The 27,321-nt window shown below is 35.9% G+C and overlaps 1 protein-coding gene across 2 annotated transcripts in view; it reads left to right on the plus strand.

Annotated features, from left to right (window-relative positions):
- MSRB3 (methionine sulfoxide reductase B3) overlaps nucleotides 1-27,321 on the plus strand; it is a 191,553-nt gene that overhangs the window by 104,033 nt on the left and 60,199 nt on the right. For both annotated transcript variants that reach the window (XM_029204718.1, XM_029204719.1), the window contains exon 5: nucleotides 6,200-6,228. In XM_029204718.1, the coding sequence (XP_029060551.1) occupies nucleotides 6,200-6,228 (29 nt within the window). The remainder of the gene's footprint in view (nucleotides 1-6,199; nucleotides 6,229-27,321) is intronic.

Consider the following 27,321-nt stretch of genomic DNA (forward strand, 5'->3'; position numbering starts at 1 on the left):
CATAAATAGTCACTGCCATTATTACTAGCCTTTGGTCTGATGAAAGCCTTTGAATTACTTGTAGGGGTAAGAAGAAATTCTTAGACTTATAAGTAGGGTCCTGAAATATTGGAATTTCTGAAAATTTTCCATACTTTAGGGGCGACAACAGGACAGGTTATTTGACTTGGATTGTCCTAGAAAATCCTTGGTATGGAGTTGCCATATATAATACACTAATAGGCAAAAATCAGTCTGCCCCTCCTACTCCTTCCCTCTAATAATTTTTTGCAGCTACAATCTTTAGTTGACATCAATTAAAAATAATAAGAACAGCATCCTCACTGTTCCACATGTTGTCTGAAACCTTTTGGAACATTGACTTCATTAACCTGTAGTTCATACTTACATGGGTCCCATTTAAATTTTTTCAATACAGTTGAAAGTAAGCAAAAAAGCAGTGTTCTCTGAGACTTTGTGGATTCCTCATAAGAGAAAATTTTAAAAATAATAAAATTTTAAAAATAATAAAAATTTTAAAAACTTGACTTCAATATACATAGAACTTTCATAAACACTAGGTTATTTCCTATAAATAGAGAACAGCAGTTTTATAAGCTTGTTCAGGACTATAGAGCTCTAACCAATGACTAACACTGCCCTCTTTTGAAAATCTGAAACTTTATTATCAAAAGAATACATATGTTATATATTTTAATTATTTAAAAAATAATAATGATACTTAAATTTTCCTATCATCTACACTTTATGGTTTTAAAATTCATAAAAACTTTTCAGGTTTAAAAATTTTTAAGTTTTAGTTTAAGCCTTTTTTTAATGTGGCATTACTGTTACAACTGTTCTCACAAGACTCCAAAATAATAATGGCTTAAACATAGTAGCAGTTTGGGATTGATATGGTGCTACTTGTGTGTGTGTACCATCAGCCAAAGGCTGGTGCTCTACTATCAGCTTCTCTCTCATGATCTAAGAATGGCTGCTTCAGCTCCTGGAATCACATCTGCATTCCAGCCAGTGGGAAGAAGGGGAGGGGTGCAGACATTTGCTTCAAGGGCATAACTCATAATGCTTCTCCTTGCATCGTTTTGGCAAGAACTTAGTCACATGGTCAAAACAAGAGAAGTGGGAAATATTGTGAAAAAACGGTCTTACCTCAGCAGGCATGTGCCCATCTAAAACTCAGAGATTCTATTTCCAAAATAAAAAAGGGGAGAATGGATATTGGAAAATAGTAACAGTCTGGGCTATATTCACCATCTTTTGGCGATTGCCAAAAGAACTGGTTGGAATAGCTTTAAGCTTAGATGTTAAGTATATAATAAGGAGTAAAATGGGTGTCTGTGGAGACACAAATATATTTATCAACCTTATACCCCGTACAACCTTACTTTATGCATCTTTGTATTCCTGCCATCCAGCATGGTATATGAATAAAAATAAGCGCGTAAGAAATGTGTTTGGAATGAATGAATGAACCATCCTTCTTTGCCTTTCTTGTATAATATGTATTGTGTGAATTCTTTTTTCATACTTGCCATTTCTTTGTCCTATCTATAATTTACTTACTTTCTTACAGAGGATTTATGAGTAGAGATGATCAGAGTCCATAGTATAATAGAGGAGTACTTTGTGTCTCTGTGTATGTATGTGTGTATGTAAAATTTAATAGAAATCTAAATTAACTTATACCATAGGACCAGTTTTCTCAACCCCTAAAACTGACAGTATTAACTTCCATTATTACGTTTTAATTATTATTAGACTAGTTGTGGCTTTTGAAGATTCAGTACTGTGTCTAAGAATTCTGAAAATATTCTTTTTTGAAAACTGATACCTAATGTCATTAATTAGTTTGTGAAGATGTTTTCTCTGCACATTATGTGTATATTTTACATACTGACCAGCTATCTCTGGAAGAGATAAGATGGTCTGGGGATTAACAGTTTTCTGATATGATTTTTCATCTCTCAAAAGAGGCATTTTATAGAGCTTTTGGTCATTATATCTGGTTTTTGGCCCTCTGTTAATTTACAGATCCATTTGTTCATGTGTTAGCTTCTGCTACACATTTTTAATAACTCTTAAATACCAGGTGCTGTGCCTAGTGCTGGGAACATGAAGATGGGCGAGACCTTGCATGCACCCTGCTGGGCTTAGTGTCAGTGCCACATGGTGTGGGGATTGCCGTGCCAGGCCCACACTGTGGAGTAACTGAAGGCGAGCAAGGAGCTCTAGGAGGTGAGGGGGCCAGGCAAGTTGCTGCCAGGATTGAGGCAAGTCTGTGGAGTCAAAGTTTGTCAGTGATGAGCTGGGGGAAGTGTGTCTAAGCTGAGGATACTGGATGAAGGCTGTGAAATTGTTAACACAAGTTCATGTGCCGGACACACAGTGAGGCCAAACAAACTGAAACGTCGGAGTTTGGAGCAGAGAAAGGTTTATTGCAAGGCCATGCAAAGAGACAAGGTGGCTCATGCCCTGAAAAGCCTCCAGCTCCCCAAAGCGTTTTGGCAAAGCATTCTTTTTTTTTTAACATCTTTATTGGAGTATTATTGCTTTACAACGTTGTGTTAGTTTCTGCTGTATAACAAAGTGAATCAGCTATACATATGCATATATCCCCATATCCCTTCCCTCTTACATCTCCCTCCCACCCTCCCTATCCCACCCCTCTAGGTTTTAAAGGCCGGGAGAGGAGGAGTATGTGATCAGCTTGTACACAGTTCTCTGATTAGCTGATGGTGAGGCAGCAGCATGGTGTCACAGGGGTTAACATTATCAGTCCTTAGGCTCCAGGAGGCCTGGGGCTGTGTGCTCATGGTCATCAAGTAGTTCTTCCGTTTGGTGGAAATTTGCCTCATATACTATTATCTAGGTACTTCAGAGTGGAGCTAAAGCAGAGGATATGGGGGAAGGCCTGTCCTGGGAAGGCCCCATAGGGTCCTGCTTGGTTACAAAATAACATGGCAATAGTTTGATTTGGTGAGAGTGAAGGCTACAGTTTAGAGGGCAGAAAGAAGTGGAAACAAAGAGGGAAGGGCAAAATGCTTTTCCTATTCTTCCACATTCCTGGTCAGAGAATTCTTAATTCAAACCTTCCTGTGACAGTGGGGAGCTGGGAGCACCTAGAAGCCAGAGGTTGGCCCTTGGGCCTGACTGTTATAGTCTAGATGGACTTGGAGCTCAGGGGCCTGGCTGGTGGGGACAGGCAATGGGGGATGGGTAGGAGTACAGAGCCTCTGACAGAAATGAAAGAGCCCTTCCCCCAATAAAGAAGAAAAGAAAGGAGGTGTTTCTCTTATGGACTCCATAGCCACTGGAAGAGAAGGCTGAGGGAGGCTTCTCCTCTTCTCACACTTGGCCTAGTTGCCGTTGCCCCTGAATTTCCCCAGGCTGAATAAGTCTTTCAGTGGAAGATGAAATTAGTTTAAAATTTGCACTATTCTCAGTTACTTGGTATCAATAGTTTCACACACAGTTTTCATTGTTTTTGTTATCAGGTATATCTGTCAAGGTAGGTTAGTATACTTTTCTAACAGTTTATTGCCTTGGCTTGTAACTTTTAAATAATTAGCTGTATTGTATCCCTATTTGTCCTCTTGCCAAGACCCTGCAACTATTAGGGCCAAGCCTGGTAATAAGTCACCATGTAAAAAGGTATGTCTTACTATGGGTCACAGACAAAAACGTTTAAAAGCCACTGACCTAGGGACACCAAGTTCACAGCCCTCTGCGTGGCATATGAGGGGCCTACCGTGATCTGGCTCTCCGCCCCCCCCTCTAATCCTGCCTCTAATCCACCTCTAAACTGCATGTACTCTCAATATGGGATGCATCTGTCTTCTGTTCTGTTCTGTTTCATTTTTTGAAAAAAATACTAGTTGCAATGCACTAAATTAATTTTATAATCCTCTGATGCGTCAACTTGTGACCCAAGTTTGGAAAAACTCTGCTCTAGTTGTTGGGGTGGTGACAGTGTGATCAGATTAGCGTTCTGGAAACGTCTGGCAGCTGATTAGAGGGTGGGTCGGAAGGGAGTGGGGGACACGGGTTATGAGATTATTGAGCCAAAGATAGGCCTAAGATGGTAAGGCTGAGGATAGAGAGGGGGGGAAGGTGGTAGAGTCAGCAGGTCTGGGTGACAGCTTAGATATCGAGGGTGCAGAAGAAAACTAGAATAACATCATAATTTCTGACTTCATAGGGAGTCTATAGCAGGAGAATTATATTTGAGGGAAAGGAAAATGAATGCAGTTCAGTACTTGTGGCATTTGAGGTCACAGTGTGACATTCAGGTAGGATTTTAGTTGGAGAAAGGCTTAGTAAATTAGGGACTGTAACAGGGCTGTGGGCTTGAGCGTCAGGAAGCCACTGAGAAAACTTAGCACAGATCTTAGTGGTTCAAAGAGTGAATATGTTGGGAGGTCAGGAAAGGAAGACGTGCAATATAGAATATAGTCTTTCCTTTCAATAAACTTGCTTGTAAAGCCAGGAAGAAAGAGGGATGAAAAGAGTAGGACACGGATTTGAAGGAGGGTTTTAATTAATTCTGGAGCACTTCTGTGCAGAAGGGAGGAGGAACTTGGGGAGACGCAGATACTGAAGATACAACCGGAGGAAGGGGTAACTAATCCAACCTGGTTTCAGGGGAGATGAGAGAGTGCACTTTAGGATGTAAATGCAGGGAACCTCAGGCAGAAGGAAGAGCACCTCTTATACAGCTGAGAGAGAGATAAGGATGTCTGTGGAGGCAGGGGTTTCCCTTTATAGACATGTGTTGAGTACAAGCACCAGGCACTGTGTAGGCGCCCTGGCTACAGACGTTAGTAAGGCAGAGTCCAGTGGGGAAGATAGGCTGGGAAACCAGCAGGACAACGCGTGGCAAGTGTCGTTTAGAGTTATGCTCAGGGATGCTGGAAACAAAGAAGAGGGCATGAGGCCAGGCTTTCCAGAACAGGAGAGGACAAAAAGTGAAAATGGGTTTACACCTGAAATAGGAGCCAGGGACACCTAAGGACTGAGATGAGGACTATGGTGGGGCCAGGGTCTGAGACAAATATGAACCTGGATTACAGTGGTGGTTGTTGATAACCGTGGTTGTAATAGTAAGTTTTCTGTTTTTATGATTATTGACTGGGTTTGAGCATCAGCTGAAACTTTATTTGGGAATACTTGAGAAAATGAATTTTTATGTCAAAGGAAGCTGTCCCTTGCTTATCCTTTGCCTCTTCCTCCTTTGATGACTTCTCTTGAAGCTAATTTAGGTAAAGAAAGCCACCGCTTCCAAAGGTGCTTTGGTACCCTGGCATAATTTCAAAGAAATCTCCTTTCCCACTTAGTTAACTACATTTCCCCAGGAAAAAAAAAAAATCTTCTCTGTCAATGTAACATCCTTTAACAGGACTCCTGCTGGTTGGTTCTTGTCTCTTGCTGTGGCAGCTGTGAACATATATACTATTGATTGTTAATGTGTGATATAAATCCGACTGGAGCATGCCCACTAATTGGTTTGAGAGCTAGGTATAGACAATGCTGTCTTATAGTAGCTTGTGTAGATAGGCCTAGTCATAGGGTTAATTCTGCTTGACAGCACATCAGCAGCATCTTGAGAGTAATTACCCAACAGCAGTTTTCCCACAGCCGGACTGAGAGCTTCAAAGGCTTCTGAATTTACAACCAGTATTAACCTATATCTGAAACATAATGTTCCCACAAGGGCTCACATTTTTTTCTCCTTCTTATTAAATGTATGGGGTTACTAGGTTCATTTACTCTGTGAAGAACTTAGTGTAAAATTACTTGCTGTTGAATAATTGAAAATCTTGAATAATAAGTAAAGAAGATAATTTTAAATTTGAGTTTTTATTGCTTTATTATATTACTGAAACAAGTTAATCTGTACAGATTGGGTGCTTTTTTTTTTTAACAAAATTTATTCTCTTTCTCTCAAAAACAAGCTAAAAAGTTAATATCTTTTCCATACTGCGCTATCTCTGTGGACATGTACATATTTAGAGGACCTAGGGTTATGCATGCATTTAAAATGGTTAAAATAAATATGTATTTACAGCTTAAGAAGCTGTCTTACTTGTTGATGCATGTACTGAAACTTAAAACTATTGCATCTTTTTTCCCCCTCATAAAATCAGTTATTGTCTAACAAGCAATTTTTATATCATAAAAAATTTCTTTCTCTTTGCAGGTCAGAAACCAAATTTGACTCTGGTTCAGGTATGTTTACATTAATAATGTTATTCTGAGTATATTTTATTTACATTATTCTCTGAGGAGTAATGCATCAGATCAAGAACCATTTTGATTTTAAACAGACTAGGCAGTCTCTTTTCAAAACATGAACCCCACCTCAGAGCAGGGCTGTTGGCTGCTTGTGGCTGCTTGGAATCACAACTTGAGGTGGTGTTCACGTTGGGATTCTCGATAGCTCTGAAATGAGTATTAAATGCTCTGTGTCTGCAGAGCTTCATTTTAAAAGCAAAGGAGGGGGTTGTACCTACTCATTGCTAAAAATAGAATATTATTCTCTCACTGGACAAAGCATCCTGGGTAATTTAAAAATTCTCTGCAAGTGACTTGTCATCACATATGGGTAACAGATACATTTAATCCAGCAAACTGCAGAGGGTTTTAGCCAATAGAAATAGATATTTGTCTATGATTTGCTAATTTTTAAAAATTTGTTTTGTTGGGGAGGTGGGTGATGGAAAATGAAGGTCACCTTAAGCCATTATTTTGTATCTATCAAGACAGTCTCACAAACAGTGGCGTATCAGCCTCATTAGATGTTTTCTTCTCATTAAGCATGAATATAGCTATATAATCCTTACATTTGACTGTGTCTTTGTGTCACTCGCTGAGATGTACGTGCTTCATAGTTTCTGACGGTGTTTGCAATTAAAGCACAAAAACTACCTCATGTTCAGTACGAAGGAATTACGCCCTTTAGTGAACTGTTATAGATAAATAAACATTGATTTTCAATTTCAGGAGAAAATAGTTTGCAGAAAATATATAACTTATTGAATTTAAAAGTAACATTCTTACTCTGGTTTGAGTTCCACTACGTTTTAACTTAAAAGTTTTCGTTTATTATTTCACAAAGGGACCAAAGACTATGTATTCTTTTTGATAGTGGTGTTAAGGAGCCAACATGCTTTTCTTCTTCAAAACCTGTATTTTTCTTTTGAATTTCTCCAACTTGGTGAGACCCTTTAAATATGAAGTCTGTACATTTGAGTTAACAATTTTACCTAATTTGAGAACTGTGATTCCAGAAATCTTTCCATTCTGTGTGCTCTTGGGCTTCTGAATCACATGTGACAGTGGTAGCATAAGATAAACATTTGGTTTACAATGTTGACGATATGGAGACTAAAGGCATAATGGCATTGTATCCACTATTTGACTTTTTTATTGACTCATAGGAGGCGACTCAAAATGGTGTAAAAAGTCTTTGTCATTTTTTAATAGTTAAAATATTTAAATATAATAAGAGATAAATGAAAAAATTGAGAATGAATTTTTATATAAAATTGCATATCTTTTTACCATTGCCAGCCAGTCATCAAATATTTATTTAAAAATCCACTTTGTTATGATCAAATTCCTCAAGCATCAAGTCAAAAACTGGTTTTAGCCTACAGGATCTGGAATATAGCTTTTGAAAATGAAAAAGTCTACTAGGTTCATTTCGGAGGTAAAACCTGGAAATAGTGTATAAAACTGAAATATTAGGCAGCTGTTGTCAAAGTTAGAAAATTTATGTTAAATTTTCAAAAGCAAATTAAAGTGTGCTGCTAAATTCCCGTAGTGAGAGTTAGTATTTATCATGAAAATAGTTATAACATCTGTATAGGCACACATCTTTCACTCTTGTGACCAAAGGTTTTGTTCATGATTCTTATTTTTTCCAAGTCCTAATTTTTTAAAACGTCTTTCATGGACAACATCTGCATGTCTTTGAAAACTACAAAGTTTTGTGCTCTGAAAAATCTTATGGGGAATACTGATTAAAAGTTTATTTATTCTTTTAATTTTGAATCTAAATATGTTGTGGAAATAATTCAGATGGTTTCAAATCAAGAATCAGGTAATTCTTTTTTCTTATAAATTCTTTTAGCTTAATATCAAATGAGGGAATCATGACAAAGGAAGTTAGAAATGTATTCTTTGGCATTCTATATCATGCAAATTTTGGTTAGAAATGAGGTAGCATATTGGAACAATTAAATGTATGACTTTAATAGGTTCAGGTTCTCTATTGTTCATCAAATACAGAAAATAAACTAGCTCTGTTTAATGTTGTATACAACTGTAACATTGTTCCTGACAAAGTAAAATTTTTAAATGAAGGAAGATGCTGATCTTACTAAGAAAGAAAAAAAAAAGCCTTAAAAAAATAAATACTATGGTCAATGACTAGCCATAAAGGAAAGAATTTCAAAGTAAATACATACGTGTATATATATATATATTTTTCAAGTAAAGGACCCAACTTATGCAGAGCTTACTGCATATTTGCAATTCGCAGTTTGTGTAAATGAGTTTCAGGCTGTGGAGTGAGATTCAGGAGGAAGGAAGGAAAGTTTTCATTGTCAGCACATGGTAAAAAATGTCAGCTATTGAATATATACCAAAATGATCAACCTAGATAGTGATTTAATTTTTTTCTTATCAAAATTGTATTGATTTTTTTTCTACAAAAGCAAATTCACAAACAACTTCTTTGCATTTTTTTAAAGTTTCAAAAAAATTTATAATGAAAAATTTCAACTATACATAAAAGTACAGTGTGTAGTAAATGAGCACCCACACATTCATTATCTAGATTTTACCGTTATCAATAATTTGCCATTTGTTTCAGTTTTCTTTTTCTGCTTTAATTATCTTAAAGTGAAATGCATACATTTCATGTGATTTTTAAAACCTGAAAATTATAGATTGTGTTGATTTATTGAAACAGATCATTTTTTTTGAGGTTTTTATTTCTCTCAGAAATTTGAGTCACATACAAATTCTTATGGAAAGGATCTTGACATTACCATGTCCACATTCAGTTAGAGAGGTTGAATGTTCTATCCATGTGATGAAGGTTAAGAAAAACTTTAATCAGAAGGTGCTGAATTAATTCCAATCTGAGAACCCCAGAATCGTCCTATCCTCAAGATTCATTTGATGAAAATTTTAGCTGCCTTCTAGCTGTGTCCTCTATGTACTGAGTCGTAGCCTGATTAAGTTCCGTTTCTGTTGGTTTATAACTTAATCACCCAAAGGTTTCAGCTTTGTCAATTGAGAGCAATCAGCCTACCTTCTTTCTAAAGGAGTTTTAAGGGTTCCATTTTAATACTGTTTCCTAGCTGATGTACTAATGTTGCTTGCCTATGATCCTGTGTAGTCGGTGATTTTACTAATAGAGTAAAACAGACTTCCTTTTATGTTCAGAAGTAGCAAGAAGCTGTGCTCTTCTCCCCACCTCCCAAGAAGGGAAGTTAGTTGATGCTGGAGGAAGCAGAGCATTGAGTTTAATGTAGTGATTAAACATGAAAGCCATATATCAAATCTCAGGAGAAACATGCTTTTGAAAGAGGGAGAGAACTGTGGAGCATATTGCATGATAGGCTATGTAAACAGAGCCCTGGAGGTCAGTGTGTGGATGCAAACCAATTAAATAAAGAACTTACTGGCTTTGCTTTCTATCATCTGGATGGGGAGGATCACAAGTTAACATGCATACGGTTGAAGTGTAAACTTTGCTTGAATAAGCTGGGCACCTTTGGAAACTTCATTAACTCTTTCAACTCACTACTGAGGTTGGTTGGGTTTTGTTTTGTGTGTTGTTGTTGGTTTTCCTTCGAAAGTTAAAACAAAACCCAAAATATATGCTCTCTTGGCCCTTCTGTACATACCTGTCAGCAAAGGTGCTAGTGAAGAGTAGAATGGAAGACAAAGCAAAGAATGAATTGCTGAAAAGACCAGAGTTGGCTGTGTAGTCAAATTTCAAGGAAGTGTACATGTCTTTTAAAAACAACCCATTTGGAAAAACAGAGCTCTCACAGAATAACTGAAAAAAGATGTTTTTCTCATATCCTGAATTCTGGGTATAAGGAAAAGATATAGTTGGAATTTACTAGTCACTATATAACATCAGGATATTGTTATTTCTGTTCTATTAAAATAGAATAGTTTTCTGACCAAGAAGAACATGAAGCCCATAAGTTAAAAACTGTATGTTAAGGACTGCCCAGAGTCTAATTCTGTGGTCCTAACCTTCTCAGGCAATGTTTGGGTGAGAACATGAAATACCAAGTTAAATGGTATAGTTTCATGGTCCATAAACATTCAAAACAAAGATTTTTTTTTTTTTTTTTTTTTTTTTTTTTTTTCTGTAGAGTCATGTTGGCTGAGAAAGTGAATAAGCTTATGTTTAGTGCTTGTTGATTCTGGGCTGCTTGGAATAGCAGTACTAAGGAAATGGGCTCATAGAACACAGCAACTCAAAGGTATAAGATTTCGTGAAAGCAAATTATGGAGGATTAAGAAACCTAATGAGCGTGGTTTAGTGTGGAGAGTGGAGGAGAGAGCTCACTATTAAATAAAGCCCAAGAGTGTACAAGGTTAGGAGATCCTAAAAGACACGATAATAAAAGGCACAACAGAATATAATTATCCTGAAAGGAAAAAAAAAAAAAAAAAAAAAACTCAAAAACTCCAAGGAACAAAAAGCAGCTAGTGTCGCTTTTAAGATCTGTAGTTAAAAAGGAATCTACACCAGGGTAAGGAACTAAAAGAATATAATCAGTTAAAGCTTGAGGCAGAAACATATGGGGGGTGAAAAACAGAGTGGGCTGTTAATGGTGGTCACTAAGTAGAAGGGAAATGGGGAATTTGAACATGGTAAAACTAGAGTTTTGAAAGCTTATTAGCAAATGAGACCATCTGCCTAACATAGTAAGCCTTTCTCAAGAAATATTAATAAGGAAAACATTTTCAGATATTAGAAATGTGGGAATATGTTGACAATACTTTTTAGCTCCTACAAATCAATTTTGTTGTTTTAAAATTTCTTATTTTTAAAGTTCTCATAACAATGAAGAACCAGGAAATAAAATATAAATCTCTATAAGAGTATTGAAATCTGTCTTTGGGCATCCTTCATTAATAAGAAAATACTGGGCTCCCCTGGTGGTGCAGTAGTTAAGAATCCGCCTGCCAATGCAGGGGAAACGGGTTCAAGCCCTGCTCTGAGAAGATCCCACATGCCGCAGAGCAGTTAAGCCTGTGCGCCACAACTACTGAGCCCGTGTGCCACAAATACTGAAGCCCACGTGCCTAGAGCCCGTGCTCCACAACAAGAGGAGCCACTGCAATGAGAGGCCCGCGCACCGCAACCAGGAGTAGCACCCGCTCACCACAGCTAGAGAAAGCCTGAGCCCAGCAACGAAGACCCAATGCAGCCAAAAATAAATTAATTAAATAAATAAATTTTTAAAAAAAGAAAATATTGACTATTCATCTATTCATTCATTTAGCATACATTTACCAGGCGTACTCTATGCCAGATGCTGAGGCTATAGCTATGAACAGGGGGGGATACAATTCCTTCTCTCATAGAATCTTACAGCTGGTTGGTCTGTTATACAAATTCACATGGATTTCTTTGCATATTTAGCTGAGAAGGGCTAACAAGGTTAAATTTGTATCCAGATGGTGAGTTAAAGAACTCTTGATATTTAAATATAAGCTAATATATTTTAAGTTTTGACAAATTCACCTTTCCTTTCTTTATTCAAACCACATCACTGTTTTCTACTTTAAAGAGAACACTTTTAAGAGAACAGCCTAATAATGCTAATGGCTGGTGTTTAGTTTTTCTATAGCTTTTAATAAGGAGTGACATTTCACATTTGATTATCATTAAGAGAGATTAACTTAGAAGAGAACAATGACAAATGTTTGTGGATACTATTCTCTTCACTTTTATTTATTTTTTAATTCATTCTTTTACTGGATCCTATTCAAGGTTGGCCTGGAAAATCAGGCAGTCTCTCCTCTGTAACAATCTTATGGGATTGTGTAGAAGCAAGTGGAGGGGACATAGCCCTTCATCTCCTTTTATAAACTAAAGTAAAGACCAGGAAGCAGCAAGGCATGTTGGCTAAGTACTGAGGTGCTGGAGCAGATAAATCTGAATGAAGTTTCTGTTTACTTCCAATAATTTTCAATTGGTTTTCTTGGATTTCATGTATACCATTATGTCATAGACTTAAACTGTATTTTCTTTCTTTCTTATTTAGAATTAAAGCATTTATAACTATAATTTTCCTTTACTAAAGCTTTAACTGAACCCCAGAGATTTTTAAATATTGTATTTTGAATAATTGCAGTTTTGATTTTCTTTTGGACATATTGATTAGGAAAGTTTTTAAATTTCCAAACTTTCTGCTTGTTACTTTTGTTAGTAATTTTCAGTTTCATTGCTTGGTGGTCAAAGAATGTGACTTTACCACTTTTTAGTAAGTCTGTTGTTCATTACTTATTAGACTTTTATTTGGGGGCCTAGTGGGTATTTAATTCTTGTTACTCTTCTGTGGGTGATTTGAAAACTATATTCTCTGCAACATAAAGGGTTTGATGCGTAGTTATTGGATCAACCTGATTCATTATTTTTATCATTATTTATTTGGTTTCTATTTTATCTGACAAGGACTTTGAGAGGAGAGACAATTTGTCATTCAGTGTTTTTTTACCTGAATTCTGCCTCTTTAGATATCACCATCCCTGAGTTGTCAGCTCCACGTGCTCTATGTATTCTGGTGCTAGCCATCTTGCTTAGGTCATGAATTGTACTTGTTCTCTTGTAGAGAACATTATTCCAAAGCAGTGCCCATGGAAATGGAGGCTGCTCTAATTAGAAAACTTATGTTATTCCAAATTTATATGTGAAGCAAGAGGTTATTTTACCACTTGTAAACACACGTGCTTGCCCCTTCCCTCTTGCCCTCAACACCACTCCATAGCTTTATAAGGAAAAAAGCTCTGAGCCATCATATGATGCAAACCTTTGTTTTCTCCGCTTAGCATCCTCCCCTACTCCTTCATCTGTCTGGCAAGATTCTGTTTATGTCTTAAGGCTCAGATCAAGCATTGCCCCCTCAATTAAATATAGTCTTCCTTAACACTCTCCCAAGAGTTAATCATCCCTTCCTCTGTGCAAACATTGGATCTTGTATTTACATTTACTATAGCATTTATTATCTGCTATAATTATTTGTGTGGATCCCTCTTCCTCTTCAAGTCTGTGAGTTTCTTGAAGGCAAGAATCATGTCTTATTCACCTTTATAACTTTTGTATCCAGTGCGAAATAGTCAATAAACAAAAATTCAGTGAGGTTGGGAGTCTTTGTTCTGTTCTCCAATTGTGATTGAAATGCTTAACTAATGACCAAAGAATTATTCTCCCCTCCCTTAGTGTAGAGTTGTTGCTGGGAAGCGGCTACTCGGCCAGAGATTACAATTTCCAGCCCCTTTACATCTGTGTGGGGACATATGACTAATTCTCCCAGTGGAGTATGTGTCATTTCTGGGCTAAGCGGGTTAAGTATCCAATATGCCTTCCCACATCTCACTTCCCCTTTTGAGGTTACATCAGAGGTACATGTTGAACATGATGGCATCACAATACGGAAGGGGTCTTGGTTCCTGAGTCATACTTGGAAGAGATCCACTCAGGAGAGCTCTTCATCCAAGAACATCTTCATTGGCCTTTATGTAGAGGGAAATAAACTTTTATTGTAATAGGCCACTGAGATTTTGCCATTGCTTACGAGGGCAGCTAATGTTACATAGCCTGACTAGCTCAGTGCCTAGAATACTCCCTGGCAATAGTTGGTACTCATTGATTACTGTTGGACAAATGATAAAATTAACGGCTAGGGATTACATTATCTAACCTAAAGACGATCCTCTAAACTAATGATCATACAAATATAGTAGGTTCATAATATAGTATATTATGTTCTGTATAATCACTGGGCCTATCAGTTAGTGATTGTCACAATAACAAGGTGTAAAAGGACACCTTAAAAAGCAATGACTTAAAACAACAATATTTGTGCTCACATGTCCATGAGTGGGAGTGGGCTTGGGTGGGAGTTGGTTGACATAAGCTAGTCATAGGTTGGCTTCAGGTCTGCTCCACAAGTCTTGTCATTGATGATAGAAGGTAACAAGGCAAGCCCAGCTATGCAAGCATATTTCAAGCCTCTGCATCATCCTCTGCTAGCAGATCTGCACCATAGCTAGATCTGCTAGCATCCCATTGGCCAAGCAAGTTGCATGTCCAAGCCAAAAGTAAAGGAGTAGAAAGAGCTAGTTCCTTCCCACTTGTCATGCAGGTGTAAGTATCCTGTCTTCCCTCTAGTGGGCAGAACTGCCGAGTCACATGGTAATGGGTGTGGAGATAGGGAGGGGAGAGGAATAGGAGCCAAAACTTGAATCTACCGCATTAGAACATTATGTCCTCAGATCAGTTATTTAGTAAAAATATGTATAAAGTTAGAATGATTATATTTTTAAGTGGATCCGATTCTTTCTATATAATTGCATTATTTGGTAACCTAAGTTCAGATGTGATATTAATGGATATATGATGAAAATATTTGTATAATGCTTTACCATTTAAAAAGTATTTTAATTAATCAAATTTGAGACTCACAAAAATCTTTGTAAGATACACAGGGACATTTTTACCAGCGAAGGACTTGAGATACGGAAAGGTTAAGTGATTTGTCACATAAATAGTAAATGGCCAATCTAGGATTGGACTTCAGGTCTCCAAGTTGCAAGGACTGTGTCCTTTTTATTAGATCATGAGATAGTTATTTTAATGAGCAGCTTTTGTTTTTAACTTTTCTACTGTTAGCTTTTTATTTTGGATAATTACTATGTTTAGTAACTATTATGCATTATAAATTATAAAATTTAATCTTTTATCAAACATAACAATGTGATTATAAACACACCTTAATAATATGAAGTGTAGTACAGATTTATAAATGATTACAATGTGGCCAGTTTGTAGGCCGTTGAAAATGTTGCTGGCAGTTTCCCAAGAGGCCTGAAAAGATAGTATCAATTGCCTTGGTGAACTTGCCGTGTTCTAGTATCTAGTCAAACTTTCAGGCTCAGAATCCTAGATGTTTCAATATCTCTCAGGGATGGACTCACGTTGACAAACCCAAAAGACGGATGGATGAAGCTAAAATGCCAATGTATTTGTTTACAATGAGAAATATAATTTTCACGTGGCTCAGGATACTTACATCTGCGTGATCAGTGTCTTCTTTCTCTGGTCAAGCTATATGACTCACAAAATCACCATAAGAACTCATTTTATCTATTTGTCAAAATAAATCATTTGTGTTGGGGCTGAAATTTCCTTACTATTGTATATTATCATCCTAAAGGCAGACCTACGTAGGGAGCCAGATCATATCCAGAAAGTGGCCCTGTTGAGCACAGAAAACGAACAAAGGGAAACAGACAAGTTGAATGTTTAGCTTTATGAGTTAAAGTTAACATGAATTGTCTATCTCAAAATAGGGACGGTGCTGGCCATTGAGACCCTATTTAACTTGATATTCATTGGCTTCAGCTTCATCCATCCGTATAAAAGATAGTTTTGCCACTGGACCTGGAAAGCATAGTACAAGCCCATTACTTAAAACTTTGTTTCCAAGTTCTTGGAGCAGGAGATCATGTGTAGTAACTTTAGAACTTAAAATTTATAATTTAAATGTTTCTTAGCTATTGAAGTGTATATTAAAATTTTAATGGTTTAACACACCACTTCAGCATACTAAAATTAAGATGTAGACCAAGGTCAATATTTAGATCAAGGTAGAGAACGTTTCCATTACCCTAGAATGTTCCCTCATATTTTCCTTCAGTCACTCCCCACTCCCCAGAGGCAACCACTATTCTGACTTCAATCACCATTGATCAGATTAAATAGAATCATACTGGGACTTCCCTGGTGGCTCAGTGGTTAAGAATCCGCCTGCCAATGCAGGGGACATGGGTTTGACCCCTGGTCCGGGAAGATCCCACATGCCACAGAGCAACTAAGCCCATGTGCTACAACTACTGAGCCTGTGCACCTAGAGCCTGTGCTTCTCAACAAGAGAAGCCCCCCGCTCACTGCAACTAGAGAAAGCCCGTGCACAGCAACGAAGACCCAACACAGCCAAAAATAATTTTAAAAAAAAGAAAGAAAGAAAGCTAAAAAATTAAGTAAATAAAAAATAGTTGTTTAATATCCAGGGTATGGATGTATAGTACAACTTATTTTTAAAAATAAATAAATAAAATAAAATCATACAGGATGTACTCTTTTGCACGTGATATCTTTTGCTCTCTGTAATGTTTCTGAGACTTAGCCATGTTATTTGTAAGTACCAGGAGTTATTGCTGAGTAGTATAAATTGGGATGCATATTTTGGTCCAGTTCTGGCTACCATTCATGCAGTTGTGTTTACTGTGAGTAGTCTCTGTTTCTAACATTCTAAGGCCCAGAATACTGTTGTTAATGCACTGAGCCAGTATGTAGACGTTTTTAATACTTTGATTCTGCGTGGTCAGTCAATTGCCTGTGCATGTAGAGCACTTACTCTGCTTAAGACACGGTGAAGGATATATGAGTATGACACAGTTCCTGCCCTCATGGAGCTTATAATCTAATTGGAGAGGTGAGATATATACACACACAGTAAGATACCTTTGGGTGCAGGACAATATGAGCGGTTCCAGTAATAGAGTCCTAGTAGAATTTAGAAGAAGGGGGATTACTTTAGGCTCCGGTGATTGATGAGGGTGAATGATTCCTTGTTGGAGGTAGAACTTGGATCTTCAAGGGTAGGGTTTAGGTAGATATAAAGACGGAGATCATTTTAAATAAAGAGTCAGTTGAAGGCAGACACAGAGGCAAAGGTGCAAAATATATTTGAAGAACAGTAAGTAAACCAACTTACCAGAACTGGAGGATTTTTGCTTGGGACTAATGGTATAGTTGGGAATCTATTACAGACCACAGGTTAGAGAATTTGGACCTAATTCTGTGGACAATAATAATAGTAACAATTGCTAACATTGATTGTATATTACTATGTGACAGACATTGTACTAAGTGCTTTATATTTACTAACTTATTTAATCTATAAGACCTACACATAATTATTTCCATTTTATAAATGAGTAGACTAAGGCACAGAAAAGTTGGATATTTTGCCGAGATTCAGGTAGCTAGTAAGTGACAGAACTGGGATATGATCCTAAGTAGCCTGATTCTAGAACCCATAGTCTGAACCATTATGCAATTTTTAAAAACCTAGAATATAAGTTGATATGATGCAAAAATTATGAATTTTTACTCATACATCCTTTTTCTCATACACATGACACACACATCCACACAGCCACATGTTCGTAGAAGTTTTCTCCCCCGGAAAGTAGATTCCGTAGTCTGTTGAGAAATGGATTTTGCTAGTGATGTATAGCTTTGATTTCTAAATGCAGGTCATCCCCCCCAGCACTAAATCACCTGCTGAAAAAGATATTTACGTGGAATTTGTTGTAAAAACATGATAGATGAAGAATTAACTGGCTCTAGAGAATTGGTCATTGTTTTGTTGGTGGACTAACCCCTTATTTTTAATATAGTTCAAAATTAATATAATTCAATTCATACAGCTTACTATAGTTTCAATAGGAAGTGAAAGTGCTTGCTTTATATTGATAGATATCCATCAAGTGGAATGAGCTGGTGGCCCTCATCACCTTCTTTGAGGCAGTAACGGATTATTTGTCAATTCATGTTGATTGACATATCTTCCTCATTCCTGGGCAGAAATAAGATACATTCAACTACAAAGTGTAGAAAATGTTGGTATAAACACATTACTTGGTTACAGGCATACAGTTTTTAACATTTTACAGCAGTATGAACTATTTTAAGGAATTAAGTATAAATGAAGTAGTGAGCAAGCTAGCAATCATTTGCTTATTATATCAAAATTGATATTAAAATACTGTAATCTAAAATGACAATGCTGGACTTCCCTGGTGGCACAGAGATTAAGAATCCACCTGCCAATGCAGGGGACACGGGTTCGAGCCCTGGTCTGGGAAGATCCCATATGCTGCAAAGCAGCTAAGCCCGTGCACCACAACTACTGAGCCTGCACTTTAGAGCCTGTGAGCCACAACTACTGAGCCCTCTCGCCTAGAGCCCGTGCTCCGCAACAAGAGAAGCCACCGCAATGAGAAGCCCGCGTACCGCAACGAAGAGTAGCCCCCGCTCGCCGCAACTAAAGAAAGCCCGTGCACGGCAACAAAGCCCCAACACAGCCAAAAATAAATAATAAATTAATTAATTAATTTTAAAAAAGATATCCATACTTTATAAAAAAATAAAACGACAATGACTTTTTAGTTATTTTTATGTCTTAAAAAATTTTTAGTACTGTCTTTTGTATTGTAGAACTATTTTATAGGAAAGAACACTTTACAAGAGTTTCTTTTGATTGTTTTTTTTAATAAATTTTTATTTATTTATTTTTGGCTGTGTTGGGTCTTCGTTGCTGCACACAGGCTTTCTCTAGTTGCGGCGAGTGGGGACTACTCTTTGTTGTGGTGCGTGGGCTTCTCATTGTGGTGGCTTCTCCTGCTGTGGAGCACAGGCTCTAGGTGCATGGGCTTCAGTAGTTGTGGCTCGCGGGCTCTAGAGCGCAGGCTCAGTAGTTGTGGCACACGGGCTTAGATGCTCTGCGGCATGTGGGATCTTCCCTGACCAGGGCTCGAACCCATGTCCCATGCATTGGCAGGCGGATTCTTTACCACTGCGCCACCAGGGAAGTCCCTCTTTTGATTTTTAAATTAATTTTTCCTGGATAGGAATCAAAGACGAACAGATGAAAAGCAAATTTTTGCTTGATGACCACTAGTCTTTTAGTGAATTTTCAATATATGTGTTTTGGAGAGTCAAACCCTGTTCCTTAATTAGGAACTTAAATGGTCAGATATCTGGCCTATGTGGTGATCAAATGTTGCAAATTAATAATCTTCCATCATAGCTGTACTGTTTTTTTGTTTTTGTTGAAATTAAAGACATTTAACTGATATATATTAAAGACATGTTTTTTTTCTTTTTTTGTAATCTGCCTTCCTTCCTAGTTATCATGTTTGCTTCTTTTGCTCAGTCTTCATTTTCTCTTTCTACCTTTTTATAAATTTTGTTAAAAATATTTATTTATTTATTCATTCATTCATTCATTTGGCTGTGCCAGGTCTTAGTTGCGAAGTGCGGGCTCTTAGTTGCAGCATGCAGGCTCTTAGTTGTGGCATGCGGGCTCTAGTTCCCTGACCAGGGATCAGACTAGTGCCCCCTGCCTTGGGAGCACGGAGTCCCAACCACTGGACCACCAGGGAAGTCCCTATTAAAGACATATTTAGTCAACATTATATTTTCACACAGTAGCGTGTGGTAATGTTTGTTGAATAAGTGATGAGTGAATGAATGATAAATGGAATGATGCTGAGTTTTGCAAAGAAAAGTATTTTGCCATTTCCAAAATAACCCAGAATATTTATCACTTAAATATTTTTCTTCAAAAAATGTACCTATAAATTACCTTGCATCCAAATCATTCACGCTATTGATGGAACACCATTATATAGAAGGTGAGATATGTAAATGACAAAAAGAAAATCCGATAACAATGAATACGTTTTACAGCAGAACACAGCAACACAAAACACCAATGCAAAGATTTAAGTTTTGTAGCCTATCAAATTAGTAAGTCTCAGGCTGCCCAGCCAATCAAAAATAGTTTGAGGCGCTATTCTAACGTATTAGATTTAAATTCATTTCTATGCTATAATACTCTATTAAAGCAAATTCATTTTTTCCCGTGTGGTTATATACTAAAGTAAAATATACTTTTATTGTACCAATGAAAATGGCATTGAAACTCATTCAAATGTAATATCAATACATTAGCGTTATCTTTGTAGGCATTTATTCAAATTTATTGCATTTTGTGGCTTGCTTTATATTAATTTTGATCTACATATTTTCCTTTTAAATTATACTATATGGAAATTTCTTCGATTTATTTTTTATCGTGACCTGTTTCTTAGTTAGTATACTCCATAATTGTTTAGATATGTGACTTTTGCTGATTTATTTATTGAGACATTTGTTGGTTTTTAAATTCTAAGCAATGTACTAACATATTTATTTTTCTAGCTGTATGATTTTATTTTGGGGGGGGATTGTAGAAGAATACTGCATATCTACAACTTAAAATTGCCTTTGGTTTCAAGTATATGTGTTAATATATAAGAGAACTAAAATTTCCCCCCAAAATCTAGTTTTAAAAGCATTTTAAATTCATTCATGATGAAATACAATTTTTCCCCAAAAGTTTTCTGTGTAAAATTAGTATGCATTTTATGTAACCTGAGAATTTTATAAAATTTTATGAAAAGACAGTCGTGTCAAATGTAGAAACAGCTTCGTAGAACTACACATCATGATGTTTTGTTAAAATGATATAAATTTTTATAAATGAATAAATTAATAAAAAGGGAAATTTTAGTGCCAAATGAATACCATTTCATCAATTTGGAAGTTTAATGTAACCATGCTCAATTCCACAGTTGTTTGTTGATTATACACTCAGGTAAAGCTTTGCATGTTGCCCTAAGCAAGCTATTTGTTAATTATTTTAAAATAATTTAGTATCTAACAGAAATAACTTGCAGCGTAGAAATAAACTACCGTTAGGGTATTCTTACATGACTGTGATAAGCAGGGAAGAGTCACCTCTCTCTGCTACTTGTTTGTTTTGTAGTTAACGAGGCCAAGGGAGGGAAGCTTTTGATGATTTTGTGCTTGTGTGCCTACACATACCTAAGGAAAAAATAATCACAGACCCCAGTATCAGTTTAATTATGCAGTTGATTTAACTGTTGATTCAATAACTAGTTACTGTTCATAATATTTTAGTATTTGTAAACTTGGTGGCATGGGTGACAATAGAGTAATGATAAATGAATATGTTTTCCTAAAGTAGGAAATTATATAAGTGAACAACGATGCTTTGTTAGTGGGATTATTTTAAATGTAAAGATATGCAGCTTAATAATAACCAACTTTATTACTTAACAGACATGACTATAGATTTGAGGAAAATGTTTAAAGACAGCTAAATTGTATTCTTACACATGGTTAATTCTAATCTTTCTTATAACCAATTTAAAAAATATATTTTTATGGTTTTTCAAAAGACTGTTTTGTAGAAATCCAAAGTATATCATGTCTTAGCAATTATTTTTTTTAACTGCCTTTTAGAAATTCCCCAGTTTGAAAAGTAATTAGACTAATTCTCATCTCTGTCTTGTAACCAGTTTATAAAAAAGTAATTTTTTATATTCTTTCAAAATACTTCAAATTTATCCATTAGAAATCTAAAAGACACCATGTCTTACTTTTATAAAGTGGTTGGTAGGAACTTACTTCTCTACTTTATTCTTCTTACTGCTAGATTTAATAATCTTTCTCTTTTGGCATGATTTTTCAAGAAGGTATTTTTCCAATTCATATGAATTTTGATATATATGATGTGTCACCACACAAGTCATGGGTCTACATAACAGAAAGATGAAAGCATCTATATTTATCTGCTACCTGCATTTCTCACTAGGAGTCAACAGAATGGTTGTATATGAGATGATCAGAAACAGGAAAGCTATGGTTTAGAAAATGTTTTAATCTGTTTCAAATAACAGCAGGGCAATCTGGTAAAAATGACATGATTAATGACTGAAGAAGATTAAAATATTTTCGCGTTCTGTTTTTAATGACCACTATCTTAAGTTTCTACTCTAAAATTTATAACTACTAAAATATTACAGAAAGAAATATATCCTTCATAATCCACTGGAAGTTGTGTTTTACCTTATCAAATTGTGCCTGCTTTTTAACCAAAAGAGCATAAATTAAAAACAAATTTTAACTAAAATATAGCTTTTGTGCTATTCTTGATATATCCATTATATTCTTGAATATATCCATTAATATTTATTAGGTTAGGTTCAGCATAAAAGAGCTAAAATTATTGTTTTCAGTTAGGCAAGGTAGCATTTCAGTCAATATGTAATTTTAAAATTTACCTTTACAACTAGGCAGATCCTCATCATTTGGAAGTAAGTCATTTTAGAGAGTTTAACTACAAATGTTTTCTATATGTATAAATAGGTGGCAAATATAACTATTAATTTTGGAGTTTTGCCAATTGATTCTAATTGTTCTGTCTTTTTTATCCAGAGATAATGATGTGTATTCAGCCTCTGTAATATTTACCTAGAGGAAGTCTTTTTAATCCCTCATTTTGCTCCTTCAATGAGGTTATGTGTAAATACTACATAAAATGGCGAATGGAAAAAAGTCTGTTTTGTCTAAAGATACCATTCATCTTAAATAAACACATCAGTCTGTCTTTTGAAAGCATAGTGATACGAGTTTTTTGGTGGGAGAAGGAGGAGGATGGACAAGACCAAAGCAAAAATATGTTGCAAATTATATGAAGTGTTATTAAATCCCCTTAAAAATTGGATAAATTTTTCTGATTGTGTCTAATTAAGGGAATCATCTCACCCGCATCCCTACACTGTTCCTGTGCTTCTTAATTTCTATCACCACTGGTGTTCCATTTTTTTTTAAAACATGCATTGATTTCTGATAAAAATCTGAAGCTAACTTTTAATCAGATATAGCACAATTTTCTGGAAAACCATGTATATGAATTTATAATTCCATATAAGGAAAGGAATATGTTACTTTATTTTAATTATTTCTAATTTGGAACGCCACAAAATGGAATAAAATAGCTTTATTTAACTTCCATTCCTATGAACTCTTTGGGGTCAGAGGCTCTTTTTAGTTCCTCTATTATATTTATCCCCAGCACTAGGCACAATTAGGTCACAAGTGATGACTGAATAAATGTTTACTAAGCTAATGCCAAATGAATTAATCTTTAATTGCTTATATTCGGTTAATTACACTTATTTTGAAAACCAGTATATTTGGTGTTGTTCCTGACATACCTTGTCTTCTTTTTATTATGCTTGCTGTCCTTGTCCTTTTCTTTCCTTTTTTTCCATTGGTTGCATCAATTAAATTTTTACTCTTTTTAAAAAACTTTTAGTTATAAGTTAAACATAGGTTTCTATTTGTCTGTTAATTTTAAGAAACATATTTGACCTTGTATTTTTGTTAATGTTGGGAATTAATTAAAATCTATAACCTCCTTCCGTTTCTCCCAATATAAGAACTTTAGTATTTTTTTTTTTGTCTGTGTTGGGTCTTCATTGCTGTGCACTGGCTTTCTCTAGTTGTGGCTAGCAGGGGCTACTCTTTGTTGCGGTGCGCGGGCTTCTCATTGTGGTGGCTTCTCTTGTTGTGGAGCACGGGCCGTAGAGCGCGTAGGCTTCAGTAGTTGTGGCACGTGGGCTCAGTAGTTCCAGTGCCTGGGCTTCAGTAGTTGTGGCGCATGGGCTTAGTTGCTCCGTGGCATGTGGAATCTTCCTGGACCAGGAATCAAACTTGTGTCCTCTGAATTGGCAGGCGGATTCTTAACCACTGCTCCACCAGGGAAGTCAAGAACTTTAGTACTTTTAATTTGTCTCTGATCCCCATGCCCTTAGGCTGCCTCCAATCTGGAATTTTTGTAATAGTTTTCATTATGCCTCTACTTTCTTAAAAATCATTTCTTAAGCATGTTATTAAGTGTTACAGCCTTGTTGGTAACTGCTATTTAGAATTAACTATTTAATTTTACCTATATATTTACTCATCACTGTTTCTTGTGTCCTGATCTTCCTTAGATCTATTTTTCATTTTGCTGTAGTACTTCTTTAGGTATACTTTCAGAAATGGTTCTAGATAGCAAATTATGCGAGTTACTTTATATGTAGATTATTTAATCTCACATCTCCTGATATCAAAAAGGATTCAAGGCAGAGGACATGTTGAGCATTTTTTCAAGTGTGGAAGCTGGTGAAGAGAACGTACGTGGTTCTAAGATCTTTGCGTGTGCTTCCATTAAGGGTGGACTTTTTATTTTTCTTTTATATGCTAAACGTGTTTACAGGTGTGATTTAAATTTAGTTTACAAGTCATTTGCTAAAAATTTCTTCTTAGAGAAAAAAAGGAATTTGTTATGTATCAAATACTTAATAAGCATCCTTTCAATGTAACAAATATGGAGTATTGAGGAGGAACATATTAAATACAAGACTTGGTAAAATGTATTAAAATATGCATTTTTCATTTTATAGCTTAAATTTGGCCTTTATAATTCTTGTGTTTTGTTTTAAGAATATTTTTAAATTAAATATATGTAAAGTAAAATGGAAAGATATATTATTATCATCTTTGATCAAATTGGAGGACAAGTTGCACCACTTTTTAAATGCCATTATCTATTTTTGGATACTTAGCTAAATTAACATACTAGAGCAATTCAAGGGATGAGAGGATTTCACTTTGTTTTTTTTAGTTCACAAAGATTAATGTGGCAAAGACCTTTCATGTCAGTTTTGTTGTAAGAGAAGGAATAGAATTATCTGTTATGCAGATATATGTGCCTTTAATATAGACTGTATTTTCTGATATTTTTCAGTCTTATCTCATTATTTCAACTTTTGGGTTTATTTATGTAAGGCTATTGTAGAGCTAATGGATGACAGGATTATAGTACAACATTAGTATCTCATTTTAAAAGCATTCAGTGAGTTAGTTTGACACAACTAAGGATATAGTTTGAAAATGAAGGGCAATGAACAAAGGGAAATAAGGGGGAAATTTGGCAATGTGAATAAATAAAAAATAAAATAAATGAAAATGAAGGGTAAAGAGTCTGCATGCTTTTAGTTTTACTGTGAAATAGCCCTCCAGAAAAAAATGTACCAATTTATACTCTCACCAGTTGTATAAAGTATTATTTTTTCTTACACTGACCAACTCTGGGTATTATTACTACCTTCCTATTTTCTTTACCCATCTATAGGTGAAAAGTAGGATCTCATTGTTTTAACTTGCATTTTTAATGACTAGAGAGAGTGAACATTCTTCTTATGTATTATTTATCATTTGTAATTCTTCTCTTGTGAATTGTTTGTTAACTTTGTGTGTGTGTGTGTGTGTGTGTGTGTGTGTTTGTGGCTGGATATAAGAGCCGGGCTTGAGTCAGACAGACCATCATTTAATTCCTGGCTCTTTTTTTTAAGCATTGTGTATTTTGGGGCAAGTAATGTAATCTCTCTGAACCTACTTTCTTCATTTGTAAAACAAGAATACTTATAATACCTACGTCAATGTTATGAGGACTAAATAAAATAATATACAGTTAAAGCCCGTATCAAGTGTTTGATACACATTAGTGATTCTGCTGCTGCTGATTAAAAAAAGGATAGTGCATTAAATATTTTTCTGAATAGATTGCTTGATGTTTAACTTTAAGATCTTTTTTCTCTACACAAATTAAAAAATTTTTATTAGTAGCATATGTCAGTCCTTTCTTTTGTAATATTTGCTTTGGGATTACGTTAAGAAAATTGTTCTTCACACCCAATATTATAAAAATATGATGGAAATATTTTTGAATGTGACTGAGTTGTAAATGGAATCGTTAATTTTAGTGACTCAGACTAAGAAAGTAGACTGATTATATGATTTTTCATTTCTTTGGGAAAATGTTAGCTTTTACTCTTGTCGAAAAAATTCAGAAAACATTAATTCACATATTTAACAAGTTATTATTAATTTTTATTCTTTAAAAGATTTTGACAATACATTCCCCTGGATTATTTGTATATTTAAGAAGGGCCTAAGCTATTTTATACAATACCTTTGTGTCCGTTAGAAAATAGTGCTGTGCTTAGGTCACTGAATTAGAAAAAGTCCCCTTCTCCACCCTGCCACCCAAATGCAGATGAATGACTTCTCTGAGTCAAGGTGAGTACACAGGCTTGGGAGTGAGGGGAGCATGAGCTAGAGTTTAGCTTCCACATGACTCTTCCACCAGGTTCCTTTTGTACTGCCCAGATGGCCCCATGTTTCAGTGTTATCATAAAATGGTTCCTGAAGTCAGATTAATTTTGAGGAATTAATGACTGATTTATCTAGAGCCACCTGCATAATTCAACTGAATTGAGTAACCTTTTATACCAGTAGTTTTATAAAAAAAAAAAAAAAAAAGAAAAGCCTTTTTGTTTGAATATTGTGGGCAAAAAATAAGAGAACACTGACACGAAGCATACAGCCCTCTATTCTTCTACCCTGGGTATTAATTCATGTGTTCTTAAGGGTTGATTTCTTCCTCCCAATAAATAGTGATGTTAATGACCCATCTGAGGCCGTGTCTTTTTGAATGTTTTTCTTGTTATGGGAAAATCGATAGGTATTATGTTGTGTCTCCGGCAAAATGTGCTTTGCAGAAGTCTCACCCTCTAACACTGCTTAACCATCCCATGGTGCTCCTTTCTCTTAACCCTGTATTCTTCTGTAGCCCGTTATTCATGATTCTTTCTTGCTAGCCTTGCAGCCATTTCTGCTTTGTTCTTTGGCACTCTCATTCCATTGTAAATACATTCTTTTTTATCCTCAAATCTCTTCACACAATGTTTTCTTCATTTTCTTGCTTTGAGATTTGTCTCTGTCACAAGGTCCTTCCTGCAACTGCAATTTCCCCCCACCCCTAGAGGCAGTGTCGGTAATAGCTCCTCATTACCTCCTTCAAAGCCTCAGTTTTCCTTTCTCGTGTGAAGAACTCCTCTTTTGAGGTTTGTCATCTTATTCAACCACTTACTGCCTTTCATCATTGCTGCGATCTATCAGCGTTGGTAATACCCTTCATTTATTGAGGATTTTGGCTTTCCACTCTAATTCTTGCCATCCTCATGGGCCATTTCAGTGACCATGTGGACAGTCCAACCAACAGTCGGGCTTCTTCAACCTCAGTGTTCTGGCCCCTTCCTTTTCGTCCCAGTCTACTATGCCCCTCATTGTTTTACTTTCTTCTCCATCCATCCTAGACTCTATAGTGACCATGCTGTCATTTTTGCCAGTACCCTCTGGGTTCTGGATTTGTTTCCCTTATATTGAATTGTTCCTTCACCAGGATGCATGGCCCTGCTAAAGGAAAGAGTATAATTATTGGATAGTTGCCACTAGAGATTTATGGT

This window comes from Monodon monoceros, unplaced genomic scaffold, assembly GCF_005190385.1.
Source record: "Monodon monoceros isolate NGI ecotype Baffin Bay Population unplaced genomic scaffold, NGI_Narwhal_1 Super_Scaffold_6, whole genome shotgun sequence".
NCBI lineage: Eukaryota > Metazoa > Chordata > Mammalia > Artiodactyla > Monodontidae > Monodon > Monodon monoceros.